The sequence below is a fragment of the Aulonocara stuartgranti genome, assembly GCF_965226115.1.
Source record: "Aulonocara stuartgranti genome assembly, chromosome: 8".
Taxonomy (NCBI): Eukaryota; Metazoa; Chordata; class Actinopteri; order Cichliformes; family Cichlidae; genus Aulonocara; species Aulonocara stuartgranti.
The window spans coordinates 1930619-1951518 of record NC_138959.1 but is presented as its reverse complement, the minus strand read 5'-3'; the positions used below and the strand labels follow the sequence as shown (position 1 = coordinate 1951518).

The 20900-nt window shown below is 48.6% G+C and overlaps 1 protein-coding gene across 8 annotated transcripts in view; it reads left to right on the top strand.

The window, feature by feature from the left end:
* grid1b (glutamate receptor, ionotropic, delta 1b) overlaps window positions 1-20900 on the top strand; it is a 601213-nt gene that overhangs the window by 511721 nt on the left and 68592 nt on the right. For all 8 annotated transcript variants that reach the window (XR_014278519.1, XM_082544624.1, XM_082544623.1 and 5 more), the window contains 3 exons: window positions 4157-4330; window positions 13227-13388; window positions 15646-15765. Coding sequence is in view for 7 of the 8 variants with exons in the window: in XM_082544624.1 (XP_082400750.1) it covers window positions 4157-4330; window positions 13227-13388; window positions 15646-15765 (456 nt within the window). In the remaining variant the exon portion in view is untranslated. The remainder of the gene's footprint in view (window positions 1-4156; window positions 4331-13226; window positions 13389-15645; window positions 15766-20900) is intronic.

Sequence of the window (20900 nt, the reverse complement as noted above, 5' to 3'; positions counted from 1 at the left end):
ACTGGGCAGACGAGAACTAAACAGGGAAACAGAACTCACTATCAACAGGACTAACTGAAGTGTAAACTATACAAACAAGACCATTATAATACGAAAAATGCATAAAACTCAAAATGTTGGGTCAAAAAACCCGGACCCTGACTGAACTATCCATTAAGACTAAAAGTCTTTTGTCTCAGGCTGTAAACATGTTTTAACACTGGAGTCAGCCCCAAGTGGGCATTTGAGGAACTGCAGTCTTATTTATTTTCACTTCCTCATAAGCGCAGGTACTCTTGGACTGTGTGGTTTAAGACCCGAGTGCTCTGACATGCCGACTGTTTTGGCGTCCGTGAGGTCATGCGTGCTCCCCACAGGATGGACCCTGCTGGTGATCAGCTGATTACCATGAACTTCATGGTTTCCTGAGGATGAATCATAATAATATTGTTGATTCTCTGCAGTGCATCATCAGGTCAAAGCTGTCCTGCACGACTCTGATGTTGAACCTCATATCATGCAGCACCTTGAGGAAGCTTATGAGCCGGCACCGTCTGAATAAACGGCGCTGACGTGTTAGCATGCTAATATCCCACAGTAATCATGTAAGGATGTATGAGAGCAGCTCTCTCCGTGAACCTGCTGATGTCTGCTCACACACAGCTCATCCCCACACTGCAGAGCCCTCACATTTTTCATCAGTGTGACAATTTTGTTTTCTGCTGTGTAATGAGCTGCACTCATGGTAGAAACTTGTGTTGCTTAATAACGCCTAACAGCAGTTGTATAATACCAGTCTCACGGCGGGCTATGATAAACAGCTCGCCATGGCGTGTTTTCTATCATCTGAAGTGTTAACCGACAGCCTCATTGCTTCTGAATAAGCTGCAGTAAGCTGTGCGCCCTGTGCTCTCGGTCAGGATCCCATCTTTCTTCACAGCACCATTACCTGTTCCTGAAAGCTACATCACACTGTGTTTTTCACCAAATAACTGCTCTCCAAACCTCTTATCTGATTCTTTCCGTGATCACCAGCTTCCCTCCCAGTCGCTGTCAGAATCAGCACCCCCCTCCCATTAAATCTGCTTGTGCCTGAATGCAGGTCATTACCATGCCCTGTAATATTGCATCCATCGGCGCCTCGCCTCAGAGGTGCCAAGTGCAACCAAATGGTCTGAATTGGATTTCTTTGAGTCCCTGCAGTCACTCAGAGATCAATCAAGCATCAAAGCGTGGCACGAAGCACCCGGTCGCAGCTAAAAGCCATGTTTTAAAATTATATATCAAAATAGGCCAAAGAATTAATAATAATAATGATGGATTGCATTTATATAGCCCTCAAAGCGCTTTACAATTCCACTATTCATTCACTCTCACGTTCACACACTGGTGGAGGCTACAGGTGTAGCCACAGCTGCCCTGGGACAGACTGACAGAAGCGAGGCTGCCACATCGCACCATCGGCCCCTCTGGCAACACCAGTAGGCGTGTCTTGCCCAAGGACACAACGACCAGGACAGATAGAGCTGGGGGATCGAACCGGCGACCTTACGGTTACAAGATGAGCTTCCCAACCCTCTGAACCTAACTAAACAATTCTTGTGTAGTTAGTGTGTAGTGTAGTCAATAGTTTTGTTGTGTGTGTCAGAACAATGAGGCGACTGCTGAGTGTTACAGGTGTTACAGCAGTGACACATCTGCTGCTGTCAGGCCTGCAGGTATCAGGCTGATGTTCTCCTTCATCTCATAGTGGACAGAAATTATTTGGAGTTACACAAATAATTTGTGTGGCATCAGATTTGATGCAGAACAGCTGATTGTTCTGTAAATAGTTTGAAGTGTTTGTTTAAAAAACGCCTTGGCTGCATTTTTAGGTAAACAGCTGCAAAAAATGTTGTTGTTTGCATAACTCAGTTACTTTTTTGAAGAAGTAACTATATAATTAACTGCCCAACATTGGTCATTATTTACTGTATTTGCAGACAGAGTTACAGACTCTCTCCCAGACCACAGACTCACAATACAGTCACAGCTTTATATAAAAGAAAATAAAAAAATAGAAAGTTGTGTTTTCAAAATTGGAGTTGAAGTTATTTTTCCTTCCAATAGTGTTAACATGCTGCAGGTCATCAACAAGATTGTTTTAAATTTTCATTGTAAGTGGGCTGAAGCAGTTAATTAAAAGTAGTCTAACATAAATGCTGTAATTTGATTACTTTAATAAACATGTAACTTGGATGGATTGGATGCTGGCGTGACCACAGTGCACACGTCTGCTGCTGCTCACAGTGGTCCAAGGGACGCTCAGGGAGTTTGTGCGTTTGCTCAGACACGTGAAAAATTAGAGGGAACATTGCTCAGGACCCCAGCCCTCGGGGCCTGGACTCCCCCACCCCTGTTCTAAATGAACACTGATGTCACCGACCAGTCAAATCTGAACGGAGCTCATTTTGGCCTAAAAGTTTTTGGTTCCATCATAGCCGAGCTCGTACTCTGCTGCAGATACCAGCGTCTGTACAGCTTCCACTTAGTCTCTGCTTCAGTATCTGCCACAGAGCCGACCGTAAAATCAGTTTTCATGTGTTCTGCACGGAACATGAGAACTTTACGAGTCGCAAACGTTTCGTCTGCACTTTTGTGTCACCTCCACACACCCCAAACAAGCTGCCCAACAAACCAACAGTTTGCACACTGTTGGTTTGTTGGGGCCGCACTTGGTCATCATCAGGCGGATCATTCCTGATGATGTGACCCAAATATCTGACTTTATTCATCACATTTAGCTCAAACAGACTGAGGGGAAATTTCGATATCGTCGCGTCCAGCATCATCCTGCCGACTTCACTGAGAGCGCTTTTTGCAGACCAGCACAAAAATGTACAGAAAAGAGATGAAAGTAAACAAAGTGAATGAACCTGATCGTCTGAAGCTTCACACCTACTCAGGAACATTATTCCAGACTGGGATGTAAACAGGAACGAAGAGAGGGCGGCTGTAACGCCTGGCTCAACTAGTCTGATTCCACTTCAGGATGCACGTTAATAAATAACATTCGTGGAATAATGATTTTTATTAGCAGTGTCAGGAGCTCAGTAATAATGTTGCCTTTTTAAATTTGTTGTTCTTTAGGCCATAAAAAGTACTTCGGTAAACTCCACAGTTTTAATCAGTTGTGAGCATCTCCACAGTCCAGAGCACAAACATGTCCAGTTTGCTGTAAATGCCAGCATGATTTTCATTTTGCCCAAGAATACCAAACCGAGGTCATAGGTCACACAGCTCACGTTTTTTGGAGCAGGAGTAATCGCCCCCTAGTGGCCACTAGAAAGAAAGCAGGTTTAAGCAGCTTTCAGGCTTTGTCTACCTTTGAAACGCCGTGTACGGAGACAGCACAGAGGCTCGCGTACGTCTTTGTGTGTTCAGCAGGAGGGAGAGGAGCTATGCTTCAGCCAGCAAACTGAACTTAATGCCATCGCTGCAATTACCTGGAATCCAGCTTGTTTTGACTTTAAACCCTTTGGCCTGACAGAATGACATGTTTTCAAACCCGTGCAATAAATGAGCAACAAGTCTGCGTGACTTTTGTTTACAGGTTCACTTTTAATTGGATGAAGGCGACGTACATACAGAAATAGAAGAAAGTGGACTTTTCTAATAGATAAACTGCAGCAAGTCCTCGCTGCGTTCGCTTTTACTTAAGATGTAGACTGTAATTATGTTTGGTGTTATAAAACATAATAAAGCTAATATTCTTCATAGATATTTTTAATTATGCTTTTAGAGTTCGGCCAAGGCTATCTGTAATTACACCTCACAGAAAATAATTGGCTTTCTTCTCGTCAAAGCAATTAGGCACAAAAGAAGCTTTTAAATGGCTGGCGTGCACCGTCCTTCCCGTTTGGCTTGACACTGACATTTGGTTTTCTTCGTGAAACGTCACATTCTCTGCAGTTAATTAACACGGCAGATGAAATAAACATACTTTTGTTCATCGGGCGCAGGGTTCAAAAACAAACACTCGAGAAATCTGCCACAATCAGCATCTGCCTCTCACCAAACCCTCGTCCGGCCTCTCGGGAGACAAACACTCAACCTCCAGCAGTTAATATGCAGACAAACAGACCGAGCGAGGTCAATAACGTCTCCTTCGCTTTGTCCCGCCGTCTCATCGCCACAGGAAATCAGCGACACAGAGATCCTGGAGCTTACCCACAGTGCACTGGGGCGCATGACGGTGATCCGGCAGATCTTCCCGTTGCTGAAGGACAGCAGCACCCGCTGCATGAGGCAGAACCACCGGATCTCCTCGCTGCTGTGTGACCCGCAGGAAGGACACCTGCAGAACCTGGAGGTAACAAGAATTCAGCTCAGTGTGCAGTAAAGGTTGTGCTATGGCAGAAAGTAGTGCTAGCTTTAAAGTCATGTCTCCCTGAGTTCTGTTATAAATGTGGACAAGTGTATTTGGGGTTTCCTCTAATCCACACAGACTCACATATATACATACAAACGCCCGCTTTAATATTTTAATAACTGGTGCTGAAGGTTCTGCAATGTCTTTAACCCAACGAGGCCAAGGCCTAAATCCTTTGCACAGTGATCAGGACCGGCTGCAGCAGGTAGTCTCTCTTTGCACTGTAGAAAGGATTTGTTTGACAGCACTCGTTGGACTGACCAAGACTCAGGAACTCAGTGAAGCTTGCAGAAGGAGAACTTTACATTTACACAAGTTTGGAAGGTTTGCATATTCCAAGGTTCAAACAACCGTAAGTAAAAGTTATCTGGATGTGTCTCTGCCAGGAAACCACCCAGTGTAAGTTAACTCAATTCTGCCAAGAAGAGTGCAGGATTACGCCAGAAGCTTGGTGATGGATACCGAAAGCATCCGACTGAGGTGCAACTTGCTAAGGGACATTTACCCAAATATTTCTGGGTGTCTGAGTATGTTTTAGCCTGTATGCATACCTGTGTGGATCAGGGAAAATCCCAAATAAATTGGGGACCCAACTCGTGTTTTTTAAACTTATTAAAGATGTATGGTGTACCATCCTTCCACTGTGCAAAAGAACAGTTCAAAGAAACACCAGAATTAATTGACATCCCTGCACACGATGAGTGTGCATGAATGGGTTTGAGTTAGGATTAGGTCGCTGATGATGACTTAGGCTACGTTCACTCTGCAGGTCTTGATGCTCAATTCAGATTTTTTGATCAAATCCCATTTTTTTGTCTGGTCGTTCACACTACAAATAAAATGCGACAGCAAACGCGCTCTAGTGTGAACGCTCAAAGCGGCCGCATGCGCAAAAGAAGACGTCACACACAACGCGCTCTGTTTAGACCCAGAGCAACAGTATGTTTGACTGATGGCCTTAATATAAAGACTTCGGACTTTACGTTTCCCAATTTTTGCTTTAAGTTATTTTGTTATTTACATAATAATGTAAATAACCTAATAATGATCCTTATTATAGAAATTATAGAAATCCTGTCCACAAGAATTATGAACAGAACCGGAGACAAAGGGCAGCCCTGGCGGAGCCCATCACCCACCGGGAACGAGTCCGACTTATTGCCGGCAATGCGAACCAAGCTCTTGCAACGGTTGTATAGGGATCGAATGGCCCGTAGCAATGGGCCACACACCCCATACTCCCGCAGCACCTCCCACAGGACACCCCGAGGGACACGGTCGAATGCCTTCTCCAAGTCCACAAAACACATGTAGACTGGTTGGGCAAACTCCCATGCACCCTCAAGTATCCTCGAGAGGATGAAGAGCTGGTCCAGTGTTCCGCGACCAGGACGAAAACCGCATTGTTCCTCCTGTATCCGAGGTTCGACTAGCGGACGAACTCTCCTTTCCAGCACCCTGGCATAGACTTTCCCAGGGAGGCTGAGGAGTGTGATCCCCCTGTAGTTGGAACACACCCTCCGGTCCCCCTTCTTAAAGATGGGGACCACCACCCCGGTCTGCCATTCCACAGGTACTGCCCCTGAGCTCCACGCAACATTGCAAAGGCGTGTCAACCAGGACAGCCCTACAACGTCCAGAGCCTTCAGGAACTCGGGGCGGACCTCATCAACACCAGGGGCTCTGCCACCAAGGAGTTGTTTAACTGCCTCAGTGACCTCGCCCCCGGAAATTGGCGGGTCATTCCCCTCATCCCCAGACTCTGCTTCCTCCTCGGAAGACGTGTCAGTGGGATTAAGGAGGTCCTCGAAGTATTCCTTCCACCGCCTGACAATTTTCTCAGTCGACGTCAACAGCGCTCCGCCAGCACTATACACAGTGCAGGTAGAGCACCGCTTTCCCCTCCTGAGACGCCTGACGGTTTGCCAGAATCTCTTCGAGGCAGTCCGAAAGTCTTTTTCCATGGCCTCTCCGAACTCCTCCCACACCCGAGTTTTTGCTTCAGCCACTGCCCGAGCCGCATTCCGCTTGGCCTGTCGATACCTGTCGGCTGCCTCCGGAGTCCCACAGGCTAACCAAGCCTGATAGGACTCCTTCTTCAGCCTGGTGGCTCCCTTCACCTCTGGTGACCACCATTTGGTTCGGGGATTACCACCACGGCAGGCACCAACCACCCTGCGGCCGCAGCTCAATGCAGCAGCTTCGGCAATGGAGACGCTGAACATGGTCCATTCGGACTCGATGTCCCCAGTCTCCCTCGGAATGCTGTCGAAGCTCTGCCGGAGGTGTGCGTTGAAGATCTCGCGGACTGGGGCCTCTGCTAGACGTTCCCAGCACACCCTCACTACGCGTTTAGGTGCACCAGGTCTGTCCAGTGTCCTCCCCCGCCACCTGATCCAACTCACCACCAGGTGGTGATCAGTTGACAGCTCAGCCCCTCTCTTTACCCGAGTGTCCAGAACATATGGTCGCAGGTCTGGTGATACGATTACAAAATCGATCATCGACCTACGGCCTAGAGCATCCTGGTGCCACGTGCACTTATGGACACTCTTATGTTCGAACAGGGTGTTCGTTATGGCCAAACTGTGATTAGCACAGAAGTCCAATAACAAAGCACCGCTCGGGTTCAGATCAGGGAGGCCGTTCCTCCCAATCACGCCCCTCCAGGTCTCGCTGTCGTTACCCACGTGAGCATTGAAGTCTCCCAGCAGGACAACAGAGTCTCCAGGTGGAGCACCTTCCAGCACCCCCCCCAGGGACTCTAAGAAGGCTGGGTACTCTGAACTGCCACTCGGCGCATAAGCACAGATGACAGTCAGGACCCGTTCCCCGACCCTAAGGCGCAGGGAACAAACCCTCTCGTCCACCGGGAAAAACCCCAACGAACCGGCAGCAAGCCGAGGGGATATTAGAATACCCACCCCAGCCCGCCGCCTCTCACCAGGGGCAACTCCAGACTGAGACAGAGTCCAGCCCCTCTCCAGGAGACTGGTTCCAGAGCCCAAGCCATGCGTAGAGGTGAGCCCGACTATATCTAGCCGGTACCTCTCAACCTCACGCACTAACTCAGGCTCCTTCCCCACCAGAGAGGTGACATTCCATGTCCCTATTGCCAGTCTTGGCAGCCGGGGGTCAGTCCGCCAGGGCCTCCGCTCCTGGCCGCCACCCGACACACAATGCACCCGACCCCTATGGCGCCTCCTGCGGGTGGTGGGCCTGCGGGAGGATGGGCCCATGTCTCCTCTTCGGGCTGTGCCCGGCCGGGCCCCATGGACTAAGGCCCGGCCACCAGACGCTCGCCCTCGGGCACCCTCCCCGGGCCTGGCTCCAGGGTGAGGCCCCGGTAACCCTATCCCGGGCAGGGTAAACTGTTCCCTCGATGTCTTTTTCATAGGGTCTTCTGAATCGCTCTTTGTCTGGTCCCTCACCCAGGACCAATTTGCCATGGGAGACCCTACCAGGGGGCAAAAGCCCCCAGACAACATAGCCCCTGGGATCCCTGGGACACACAAACCCCTCCACCACGATAAGGTAGCGATTCAAGGAGAGGAATTTCTAGGCGCAGCCAAGTGGCGGAGGGCTTTCGCTTTGGTGGCCTCAGAATCTCATCTCTGATTTTTGCGGATGATGTGGTTCTGTTGGCTTCATCGGGTGAGGGCCTCCAGCTCACACTGGAGCGGTTCGCAGCCGAGTGTGAAGCAGCGGGAATGAGGATCAGCACCTCCAAATCTGAGGCCATGGTTCTCAGCCGGAAAAGGGTGGAGTGCCCACTCCGGGTCGGGGATGAGTTCCTGCCCCAAGTGGAGGAATTCAAGTATCTCGGGGTCTTGTTCGCGAGTGATGGGAGAAGGGAGCCGGAGATCGACAGACGGATTGGGGCTGCAGCTGCAGTAATGCGGACGCTGCACCGGTCCGTCGTGGTGAAGAGGGAGCTGAGTGTAAAAGCGAAGCTCTCAATTTACCGGTCGATCTACGTCCCTACCCTCACCTATGGCCACGAGCTGTGGGTAGTGACCGAAAGAACGAGATCGCGGATACAAGCGGCAGAAATGAGCTTCCTCCGAAGGGTGGCTGGCCTCTCCCTTAGAGATAGGGTGAGAAGTTCGGCCATCCGGGAGGGGCTCAGAGTAGAGCCGCTGCTGCTCCACATCGAAAGGAGTCAGCTGAGGTGGTTCGGGCATCTGACAAGGATGCCCCCTGGGCGCCTCCTGGGTGAGGTGTTCGAGGCATGTCCCACCGGGAGGAGGCCCCGGGGCAGACCCAGGACATGCTGGAGAGATTATATCTCTCGGCTGGCCTGGGAACGCCTTGGTATTCCCCCGGATAAGCTGGAGGAGGTGGCTGGGGAGAGGGAGGTCTGGGCCTCTTTGCTTAGGCTGCTGCCCCCGCGACCCGGCCTCGGATAAAGCGGATGAAAATGGATGGATGGATGGATGATCCTTATTGCTGTTTTAGAGGAGCGCTGCTTCAAAGGATAGCTGCAGATTTCTGTCAGAATCTGCAGATTATACAGAACAAATAAAATGTTCACGTTCTCTTCCCAACAGTTTCACGGGATGGCCAGGAAGCGTTCGCGATGTCTTCTCTGGCGCTGATAATCGGCGTCTGTCTTGTGTCAGTGACGTAAAAGACGCATTTAATGCGACCTGACCATCAAACAGCAGCTTTCTAAAACATCTGATATGTGTCGGATTCAGGACCACATACGAGAGTGACCCAGATCGGATTGGAAAATATCGGATTTGTGCCGTTCACACTGTCACACCATGATCGGATAGATGGTCGCACAGGGTCAGAAAAATCTGATTTGATGCGCTTTCGCCTGCAGACCGTAGCCTTAGACCTGAGTTGATGCAAAGTGGTACCTCTGCAACATGTAATGCACTTTTCCCTGTTAGGATACTTTAAAAACAACAATAGTGGGAATAAACACTGAAAAATCCACTGGAGTCCAGGTTCTGTGTGGAGGAACACTTTGGATAAGTCATTATAATTTAGGAATTTGTGTTTTCAAACAGTTTGTGTGGTCAGTGTTTAATTTATTCTGAGGAATTTGTCTCCATTTTTTTCCTTTCACATGGCTCCATCTGTCCTCAGCCTTTTGTCCTCCGGAGGACACAAAGACCTTCATCACACAACGGCAAAAATACCACAGAGATGTGTTTCAAACATGAAGATTCACATAGATGTGTTTCGCTCATCAAAGGCTCCATAATGAGAGTGCTGAATGAATGAATGCTTCAGAGAATGAATTAAAATGTCTGAGGGAATGAAGCAGTAATTCAAAGGGACTAATTATTAATCTGATGGGATGAGTAATTATGGGTGCAAATTATTCAGTTAAGTGAAAAAGAGAAATGTGATGAGAAGCAAAATCAGTTTCCTGTCTTCTAGACCTCCTCGGTCAAACTCTTCTCTCCACTTGTCGTACGTCCTGTTTTGTGATGGCGACCCGGGCGAATACACGCACACGTCCTGTCTTAACTTGTGGTGTTGAAACTTTTTTCTGCTGCACAAATCACTGATGCACATCCATAAATTCATGAGCGCATTCATAAAATTCAGCCGCCCACTCAAATACTGTGCACACACACCGAGTGTACCAGAGCTGTCAGATCAGCTTCCAGCATCCAAACATCAGCTTAATGTTAAATGAGGACACAAACTTTTAGACAGAGTTCACTACCAGAGACTCGCTGATGACCCAGAACAACCACGAGGACATCACAGACCATCTGTTTCCATCACGTCCTGTCCTCTGACTCTTTCTCTGTCGGGTCAAACACCTGCATGTCCTCTCTCGCCACACACCTCCCGTGGGCCGTCTCCTTTTCCCCTTGTTCACTAGCTCCATCTTCATCATCCTTCTCCCAAACGACCTCGAGTTTTGTTATTGTTGTTGCAGAAAACCACAGTTAGTGTCGACTCTGTGGACAAACTCAGAATATCTACTACTGAGAAACTAAAGTTCTTACTTTACAGTCACGTGCAGGACTTTAAATATTGAGATCTTTTGATTGACCCATGTACTCCACATACCTCGAGGCAAGGACATGCCAGCCTATTGTGATCCCCGGGGAGTCGCTCAGCCCTGCTCTGTCAAACCTCTGGTGTGGCTAATTTATGCATTAAGGTGTCCTTTGGCATCATGATGGGTTATGATGCAACAGTCACTCCCATGTCGTCAAGGTTACTGTTGTTAATAGGCATATACTCACCCACACCATCATCTTTCCATAACCCTCAGAGGTCTAACCCGACCCTGGCGATTTACATTAAATGTATGTATGTGTACGTACTTTGTCTGTTCCTAAGTTGTGAGTCTGTGAGTTATGATTATTACTCAGACTAACGTAAAGTGTTCAGGCTAACAGAGCCACTAAAATACTGTCTTTAGTTCTTAACGTCTGAAATGATGAAGACACTTGAGAAGCTCCACAAAATTCGCTGCCTTTGCAGAACAACAAAAACTTGTACCTGTTTGCGCGTTCCCTCCCAGGCGTCTGGACTTCTGATTGGACTTCTACACGGTTAGGATTTGGCATGTCCTTGACAGCGTTTGATTTTGGCGTTTACATGTGGACGGAGATATTTTTTTGAAACTTCTTTTAAAAAATGAAAATGGAAAATCTCAGTTTTCAAAAATACCCGTGTACGTGTGAACGTAGCCTCAGCGCCTGACCCCAAACAAGCCGTTCCCGAAGAGTTTCCCATCCTTGAGATAAATGAAGTTTACATTTATTTTGTCTTTGGTACGTAAACCTAACCAGTGATTAGAACTGGAAGTAACAAGCAAAGGAAAAACTTATGATCAGAAGGCAGCATTTGGCCCTCCAACCTCCCCCTGAGGACCACATGTGCCTGTTAAACGTGTCCGTTACATCTCAGTGGCCGCTACCGCCACATCCACAGCACCAGTGATGCCAAAGGACAGCTTGTGGACAACAAGGGGACGCAGACACGCGACAATCTCTGGGCTTTCTGGTTTATGGACGTCAGGCCGCTGCTCACGTTCAAACTACTCGCAGTTAAAAGCCTCATGGAGCTGTCGTTTTTTCTCACGTATGAATCGTGTACGAAAGCCGAGCCGCTTCCCCGCCTCTCAGTTTACACGCCAGTTTGCCTCGTGAAAAATAAGCCATCAAATTCAAGTTTATCTCGCTGACATGCAGAGGGCGCACAATAACCTCTGTGCTAGCTCGAACACACACACACAGTAACTGACTATTATTCCCAGGTGTGAAGAAGCACCGCTGACATTTACAGACAGCAAACAGAACAATTACTGTAATTCAGGACAAATGCTGTCTTTCTCTGCCTGATTTTGACATTTGTGGAGATGATTGTAGTTTTCACCAAACGTCCGACATCACGGCGGCGGCGTTATTATAAATTTTTCCTTTTATTCTGAAGATTATCTTCCTGTTTCTGTACATTTGCGTGCGCCGTCGTATTTCTTCACTGTGTCCTTGTCCTCACCTGTTTCCTCTCCTGTTTCCTCTCCTGTTCCCTTTTCTTCTTCCTCTCCATCCTTTCAGGCTGATTTTCTCTCATTTTAAACTTAATAAGCAGTCTCGTCTCCATCCCATGCTCCGCTTCATTCCCTCCTCAGCTGTGACTTTCTTCTTCTTGCTTCTGCCGGCTTCGCTGTGCGTTCACTCAGAGGGAGGTGTCTCAGTAATTTGTGTAAGAGAGGGTTAAATGTTCTTTGGTGCTGCACAGGAAGGATGAGTATGTTTTCAAAGAATGCCATCAGGATAAAGTGACGATTAGGAGACATTTGGGTTACACCTGTACAATGCAACCAGGGTGAGAGCATCTTAATCTATATTTCAGTCAGGCTCAGGTCAATGCAGTGAATATAAGCGGGAGTCGAGCCTTAATAAGCACTCACAGGGCTTTTACTGGGTAAACTGGGCTCAGCACACAGCAGGCAGAGGAGCAAACCAAGGAAAGATCTGAGCGAGTTACAGTTCATCATCAGGCTCCAGGTGGACGTCCATGCCTGCTTTCTGTGACCTCTGGGCACAAACTACTCGTGCAGACGTGAATAAAGTGCAACAGGAGCAACTCTGAGGATCAGAGAGCGACTGAGGAAAGCACAGCTGAACGTAGGTGCTACATGTTGGGGAAGAAAGCCAACAAACAAGCAGGAGCCTCACAGCAGGTCGCCGCAGGTGTGTGCTGTACACTGATGTGTGCTTCAGTGACACATGGAGACGTGCTGCAGGCTTCATGTAACAGAGGTCAGCTGTCACAGATGATGTGAGGGTGCTTGTGAAATGTAACACTAACCACATGCAAGAGACAGAAGCCATAAGATGTAACAACGACTTTATTAATTGTCTGATCCAGAAATTTTGATGTTGTTTCCCATCACAGAGGAATGAAATCTTCACGTGATCGTTCACCTGGCCGACAGAACAAAACATGCAGCTGATCACGAAAGTTAAAATAATGATAATTTTACATTACAGAGTAGAATAAAAGTAGGGTGTGTGTGTGTCAGCATCCAGCTGTGTCACACGTGCTCGGTGTTTGCAGATGTTCATAAATGTCCTCTTCCACCAATCACGTCACATCTCCCGTTCACGTGTTCACTCGCAGAAACCTACGATTTCATTCTCGAGATCCAGAGTGAAAATTCTGTAAACGTAGATCTTTGTCACACATACAGTAAATATTAGCATCTATATTCTTCATCGCCCTGCAGATGTGACGTTACGTTTGTTTCACGCGTCACGTTCGACAGATGTTACGTAACAGTCAGTGAAAAACTGATCGAAAGAAAAAGCGATCACGTGTATTCACCCTGCCCGTGTCTCGCCTTCAGGTGTCCAACCTGTACCTGTACGACAGCGTGCTGATGCTTGCCAACGCCTTCTACAGGAAGCTGGAGGACAGGAAGTGGCACAGCATGGCCAGCCTGAACTGCATCAAGAAGTCCACCAAGCCCTGGAACGGAGGCTGGTCCATGCTGGAGACCATCCAGAAGGTAAAACACATCCAGAGTAGAGCAGACCAAAACATGCCCGCTGGTTTAAGCCCTGATATCAAACTTACGATGGAAGAATTTAACCCTGAATCGAGTACTCGCCTTTTTCTTTCATTACAAAAACTGTGCAAATAAGAAGTTTTATCTGTACAGCCTCTCATTCAGTTTGGTTCAAAATAGTAAAGTTTTCTCAGAACTGTTATTTATTTAAAGAAAGTCGAGGCGAGCATTTGATTTGTACAATTTTCAAAATAAAAGAACAAACAGCTGCTTTGTCAACAGAAAATCAATCGCACATCAAAGATGCAGTGAAATTGCGCGCAGCAACCTGGAGTCAGTCCTCACAGTCTAATTGGAGAGAGATGCTCTTTGGCTGGGCTGATGAGTCCCTCCAGCATGCGCGGTTGTGTTTTATTAAAACACGAGTCTGCTTATCTGACACGCATCAGAGTAACCACCGCCGAGCTCATTAGCGCTCCTTTCCTACAGATTCCTGTAGAAAAGTCATAAAGCATCATGTTCTTGAATGATATTGACAGAAATATCCAGAGTTCCACCAAAGGATTATTACTCCTGCAGTCATCTTTGTATGCGGACGAGCCAGACAGAGCACGCGGCCGCTTAAAATTCTCATTTCATACCAAAAAGCTGCCGAAAACAGCAGCTCGTCTGATGAGGGGGAGGAGCCTCACCTCCGAGCTGATGAGGCTGTGACTCCTCACACGACCAACTGTCCTGCCTCTGCACTGGACCGGCATCGCTCGGAGGTCAAGGTTGCTGCATTTAACGTTTCACAAACTGCTCTGGAAATAACAAACGTGAGCTGCACCTGCAGCATCCATCAAGTGTAATGAATCTGAATGTGAGCTGTACAATCCTCAAACTGCCGCAGCCATTATTCCAGCTGGTTAGCGATGGAAACATTCATTCGGTCTTGTTCCATCTCAAACACGCCCTTTCTGAGGTTCCCCGTCCAACCTCGAAGCTCCTGTTTCGTGCTCCAGGCGGTCGTTTGTCAGTTTGATTGTTATGGACGCACTTTTGCTGCGTCTCACCTCAGAGTTGGTCATTACCCCCAGACGAGTCTGGGCTACTTTGCTGATGAAATGGACGATAACTTAAAGACAGGACGACATTCGCTGAGTGAAAAATGGCAGAAGCCGAGAACTTTTTATGTCGCGCGTATCCGAAGACGTGAAAAGCGGCGTCCCTCCTCTGGCAGGTGTGTGTTGAATGCGTTTACTCGGACACATCTTTGAAAGAGCCAAACATTTTCAAACATTAATTTCCTCCAGGTGACGACGAACGTGACCTTTGCTGCTGACAGAGGAACATTTAGTTGGCCGGCCTGCTGTGATGACCGTCTTCAGTCATGCTTTGCATCCAACACGAACTGATGGAAGTCATGAAGTGACATTTCATCCGTGGCCTTTCGTGGCAGCGGCACAGCAGTCACGGGCTGAACTCATTCAGTCAGACTCTGATGATGTTCTATATGGCGCCTCATCGTTCTGCAGAGCAGCCAGACCTGATAAAGATGGTCATCAAATATTTAGGTCTATATTTATTGGCTCCCACTGCACCCTGGGATCTCTGCGTTCCTCACATTTTCGGTGTCGGTGTTAAAGATGCAGGAAGTGTAGCAGCAGGTGTTTCAGAGGTCACCTGGTCCTTTCTTCTTGCCCCTTTAACCTGTTAACATCTGCCTGATTGCTGGGACGGGGGTCAGGGTTATGCTCCCGTCTCATACACGTTATCCTCATTTGAAAGAGTCGTCTTGTGGATGACTCGTGTTTTTCATTATTTCAGTCAGGAGGGGCTTTTAGGATTTGTGTTCATATTTAACATAGACGTGTACGGCTGTAGTATTGCTGCATTTATCCCCTGGCATGGGTGCTGATACACGCTGCTGCAAGGCTCCCAGTACAAAAGAGGCCTGCTGCCTGTCATTGTTCAGGTAAATTGACAGATTTCTGGAGCATAAATCCATCAATAGCACAGGAAGTTGTCATTCTCAGCTCGTGTCTCGTTTGAACACGGATTACAAACTGTTCCTGAAATAACCAAATATAATCAGGTAGCAGGTAAAGAAGGTAGCAGCTCGAGTCAAAGATCGTCACAAAGTAATAAAAGAAGAAAGTGGGGCATCTGAAGGTTCTGGGGAAAGCCTGATTGTGTCAGACGGCGAGCACAGATCATCCTGCGTGACTTCTAAACCCCCGTCTCTCTCCTCTCTGTCTGCCACCCTCCTCTTCAGGGAAATATCACAGGTCTGACGGGTACGATGGACTTTAAGGACAACGGCTCCAACTCCCACGTCCAGTTTGAGATCCTCGGCTCGAGCTTCAGCGAGACCTTCGGCAAGGACATCAAGAGGGTGAGTTCATACTTTAACAGATGAGCAGTCGACGTCGCCCGAGTGTGTGTCGGATCTCGGAAGACGTTTTCCTCCTGGGGGAGGAACAAATAAAGCTAAAATATTCGATTTTTGATTATTCTCCAGCACGTCGCTGTGTTCAGTAAAGAGCAAAACACAGTTCTTCATGTGTTTGTGTCACGTGTGTTTTTGGGGAAGTGGAACCAGATAATCCACCCTGTCTGACACACACACACTGGTTTCCATATCTCAGTGAGGACGTCTCACTGAGATAATGGTCTCACTAGGTGCCCCGACCCTAACCCATCACAAATGAAAGCTGAGCCTAAACCTAACCATCACCCTGCTGTACCCCTGAGACTAAAACCACAGTTTGAGTCTCAGAAATGTCTTGAAACTCATGCTAATTTTCTGTCCTCACAAAGATGTCTAAACGTCTACACACACACACGTTTCTGGGGTTAAACTTGTGGAAATGGCTTCAGACAAACATCCACACCACAAACCCGTCCGACGGTGTCGCTGCGGCGTGTTTGTTCAGAGCGGCGTTAGCCTGTGGCGCACAGAGGAGCGCCATTAGCTGCCGTTGTTGCTGTCGGTGGAGTTCAGCGTCATCGGTCGTTGTGTTGGCCGTAGCGGAGCGCTGCGGTTGGTGCCCGCCCCTCCCAGCCTGCGTCTTTCATATCCTCACGAAGGCTCTGCTTCATTAAACGTGGGGATTCCTTCAACATTAAGTGCTCAGACTGAGCTTTGGCACCTGGGCCCTGCTGGGGCTGGACGTGCAGCTTCTGTGCTGAAGTTTGAAGTTGGAGAAGAGAAAACAACTGCTGATGTGATGGAAGGAAAACACACCTGGATCCCTCAGGTTTGGAAACTGAGGCGCTGCTTCGCTTTATCCAGGATGGTGAAAACTAACCACTGGTGTTTTTTTTACTCCTAGAAGAGCAACTAACGGCTGTACGACCTTAAATGAACTCTGTTTATTCCTTTCATTTAATTGTCATTTATTCTATTTTCATTGGTGAGACTCTTCAGGTGGAGCGTTAACCTTTGAGCAATGAAGGGATTTTAACCCAACGAACAGGAATCAGTGCGACTGTCACGAGTGTTGCATCGTGGCGATGTCCGCCTTTATATACAGTCTTTGCTCCTGAGTCATGACGGCGTGTTTTTCAGTGTTGCTGACGATGCGCAAGATTAGGGGGTAACATGCAAACTGCACATACAGCTGGTCGCTAGTTATTACACCCATCAGACAGGCACGACTGGGTCAGAGCGTCTCCAGGACTGCAGCTCTTCTAGTTGTTTCTGGTCTGCAGGCTCAGTGATGCACGTAGAGATCGAAGGCGAGCTGCTGTAGCTCGAACGAGTCCGATCCACGGAGGCCCGCCTCGCAGCTTAGAGGACTTAAAGGACATACTGCTAACATGTTGGTGATACCACAGCACACCTTCAGGGTAATCTACGCCTGATCGCTACATAAGCCTCCGGGAAGGAAATCTGTTCAGGTTTTGTAGCGACATGTTTGTGCAGGAGACAGCATAAGAGTCGCTTTGTTGGTAACAAAAGGTTTATTATAGTAGCAAAAGTGCAAAAAGGCCATAACAGGCACATGTATCAGTGACTCACATTAAAGGCGCTACAGCTCATTACAGCCCACTCTGGGTTATTTTCAGAGTCACATACAGTGCTGCAGGGTGTCCTCCGGCCTGCTGTTAATGTTGCCGCTACACGACCGGCGTCTGATAGCGGCGCTCTCTGTAATGACACAGATATGAATGTCAGCTGACTTCATCTGCTGCTGCTGAGCTGGCAGGAAAAACACAATCAGCTCTTTATAGGATGGAAAGCAGAGAAAGAGCAGTTTAAAGAGAAAACGTGCGTTTGGATTTAGCGACTGCGCTGACTCATCGGCCTGATTCGTAGCTCCTCTACAGAGGCACCTGTCATCTGCAGAAAAGGGTCTAAAAATGTGAAAAATTAAAACTGACAGTCAAACATAAACCGGCTGCCGTCTGATGTATTTGGTTGAAATTATATTTAGAGTAAAACTGGAGCGTTGCCCTTTAAAATCCACTTTTGTAATTTAAGGAAAACCAAATCAAATCAAATCACTTTTATTGTCACATCACATGTGCAGGTACATTGGTACAGCACATGTGAGTGAAATTCTTGTGTGCGAGCCCCACAAGCAACAGAGTTGTGCAAAATACAAGAATGGCTACATCTGAAACTAATAAATATATGTACAATATATAATAGTATATGCATTTATGGATGTGTATGCTAAATATTTTTCTACGTGTGTGTGTGTGTGTGTGTGTGTGTACACACATATTTTACAAATTAAATAGAGTAAACAGTGTGGAGTGCATAATGTTGAAGTTCCAGTAGTGAAGCTGAGGTGTCTATGACGTGTTCAGCAGTCTGATGGCCTGGTGGAAGAAGCTGTCTCTCAGTCTGCTGGTACGGGACCGGATGCTGCAGAACCTCCTTCCTGATGGAAGCAGTCTGAACAGTTTATGGCTGGGGTGACTGGAGTCCTTGATGATCCTCCCCGCTTTCCTCAGGCACCGCTTCCTGTAGATGTCTTGGAGGGAGGGAAGCTCACCTCCAATTATCCGTTCAGAGCACCGCACTACTCGCTGGAGAGCTTTGCAGTTGTAGGCGGTGCTGTTGCCATACCAGGTGGTGATGCATCCAGTGAGGATGCTCTCAATGGCACAGTGATAGAAGGTCCTGAGGATGCGGGGGCTCATGCCGAATCTTTTCAGTCTCCTGAGAAAGAAGAGGCGCTGCTGCGCCTTCTTCACTGTTTTGTTTGTGTGTACTGACCACGTAAGATCCTCAGCCAGATGTACTCCAAGGAACCGGAAGCTGCTCACTCTCTCCACAGCAGCGCCGTTGATGGTGATGGGGGTGTGTACTTCTCTGCACCTCCGGAAGTCCGCTATCAACTCCTTTGTCTTTGCGACGTTGAGGGTGAGATGGTTGTCTTGACACCAGTGGGTCAGGGCGCTGACCTCCTCCCTGTAAGCCGTCTCATCACCGTTGGTGATAAGACCCACCACTGTAGTGTCGTCCGCAAACTTCACAATGATGTTGGAGCTGTTAGTGGCTGTGCAGTCGTAGGTGTAGAGTGAGTACAGGAGAGGGCTCAGTACACACCCCTGTGGAGCACCAGTGTTCAGTGTGACGGGGGATGAGGTGATGCTGCCCAGTCTGACCACCTGGCGTCTGTCAGACAGGAAGCTAAGGATCCAGCTGCAGAGGGAGCTGCTCAGTCCTAGATCCTGCAGTTTCCTGTCCAGCTTCGAGGGAACGATGGTATTGAATGCTGAGCTGTAATCTACAAACAGCATCCTCACATACGTGTCTCTCTTCTCCAGGTGTGACAGGGCAGTGTGTAGTGTCAGGGCTATGGCATCATCAGTGGACCTGTTGTGGCGGTATCCAAACTGTAGAGGGTCCAGTGAGTCGGGTAGTGCAGAGCAGATGAAGTCCCTGACCAGCTTCTCGAAGCATTTGCTTACGATGGGGGTCAGGGCTACAGGTCGCCAGTCGTTCAATGAGGAGATGGTGGAGGATTTGGGTACAGGGACGACGGTGGCCATTTTGAAGCAGGCTGGGACTACAGACAGAGAGAGGGAAAGGTTGAAGATGTGCGTGAACACTCCAGCCAGCTGAGCCGCGCATGACCTGAGGACGCGGCCGGGAATCCCGTCCGGACCAGTAGCTTTGCGTGCGTTCACCTTCCTGAAGCACCTCCGCACATCCTCCTCAGACACAGTGTGCGCACTGACGTCATCCGCGGTGCGCACACTGTCCGGTCTCGTGGTGTTCGCTGTGATGAATCTAGCGTAGAATACGTTTAGATCCTCACACAGAGAGGCCGTGGTCTGCGGTGTGCTGGTTTTCCCTCTAAAGTCTGTGATCGTGTTTAGTCCCTGCCACATACTCCGAGGGTTGTCAAACTGTTGTTCCACCCTGTCCCTGTACTCACGTTTGGCTGCTTTGATCGTCTTCCGGAGTTGGTAATGTGCGTGTTTGTAGTCCGATGTGTTCGCGGAGGCAAAGGCGGTGCGCCGTGCCGCGCGAACATCTCCGTTAATCCAGGGTTTTTGATTTGGGAAGGATTTAACTGTTCTGGATGGGACGACATCTTCCACGCATTTCCTGATAAATCCACAGACTGAGTCTGTGTATTCATCAATGTCTCTGGCGGCCACGTGAAACATTTCCCAGTCCGCGTGATCAAAACAGTCAGCGCAGACTCCGATTGGTCCGTCCAACAGTGCACCGTCCTCCGGGTTGGAGCTTCCTGTTTCAGCTTCTGCCTGTAGGCGGGCAGGAGCAGGATGGAGCAGTGATCTGATTGGCCGAATGGGGCGCGGGGGAGGGCTTTGTACGCATCCCGGAAAGAGGTGTAACAGTGGTCGAGTAGCCGGTTTCCACGTGTGTTGAAAAGGATGTGTTGATGGAGTTTTGGTGAGACTTTCTTCAGGTTTCCCTTATTAAAGTCCCCGGTCGTGATAAACGCCGCCTCTGGGTGTGCGGTTTCCTCACTGCTGATCGCGCTGTACAGTTCCCTGAGTGCACGGTCAGTGTCGGCTTGTGGGGGAATGTAAACAGCCGTAATAATCACTGCTGTAAATTCCCTCGGTAGCCAGAATGGCCGGCACTTAATCATCAGGTACTCCAGGTCCGGTGAGCAGAAGGATTTGACCGGGTGCACGTTCGCATAATCACACCAGCTGTTGTTGATCATGAAACACACACCACCGCCTCTGCTTTTCCCAGTAAGATCCTGTGACCTGTCCGCGCGGTGCACGGAGAACCCCGGCAGTTGTATTGCGGAGTCCGGTACTTTGTCCGATAGCCAGGTTTCTGTGAGGCAGATCACGCAGCAGTCCCGCATCTCTCGCTGGAATGAGATCCGTGCCCGAAGCTCGCACAGCTTGTTCTCCAGAGACTGCATATTAGCCAGTAATAAACTGGGTAACGGTGGTCTGTTAGTGCGCCGTCTCAGTCGAACCAGAACGCCAGATCTTCTCCCTGTGTCGGCGTTTGCGGCCTCCAGGGCCAGAGAACAAAGGCGTCTCAGGTGAGATGAATGGGGGGTCTGCAAACGGAGC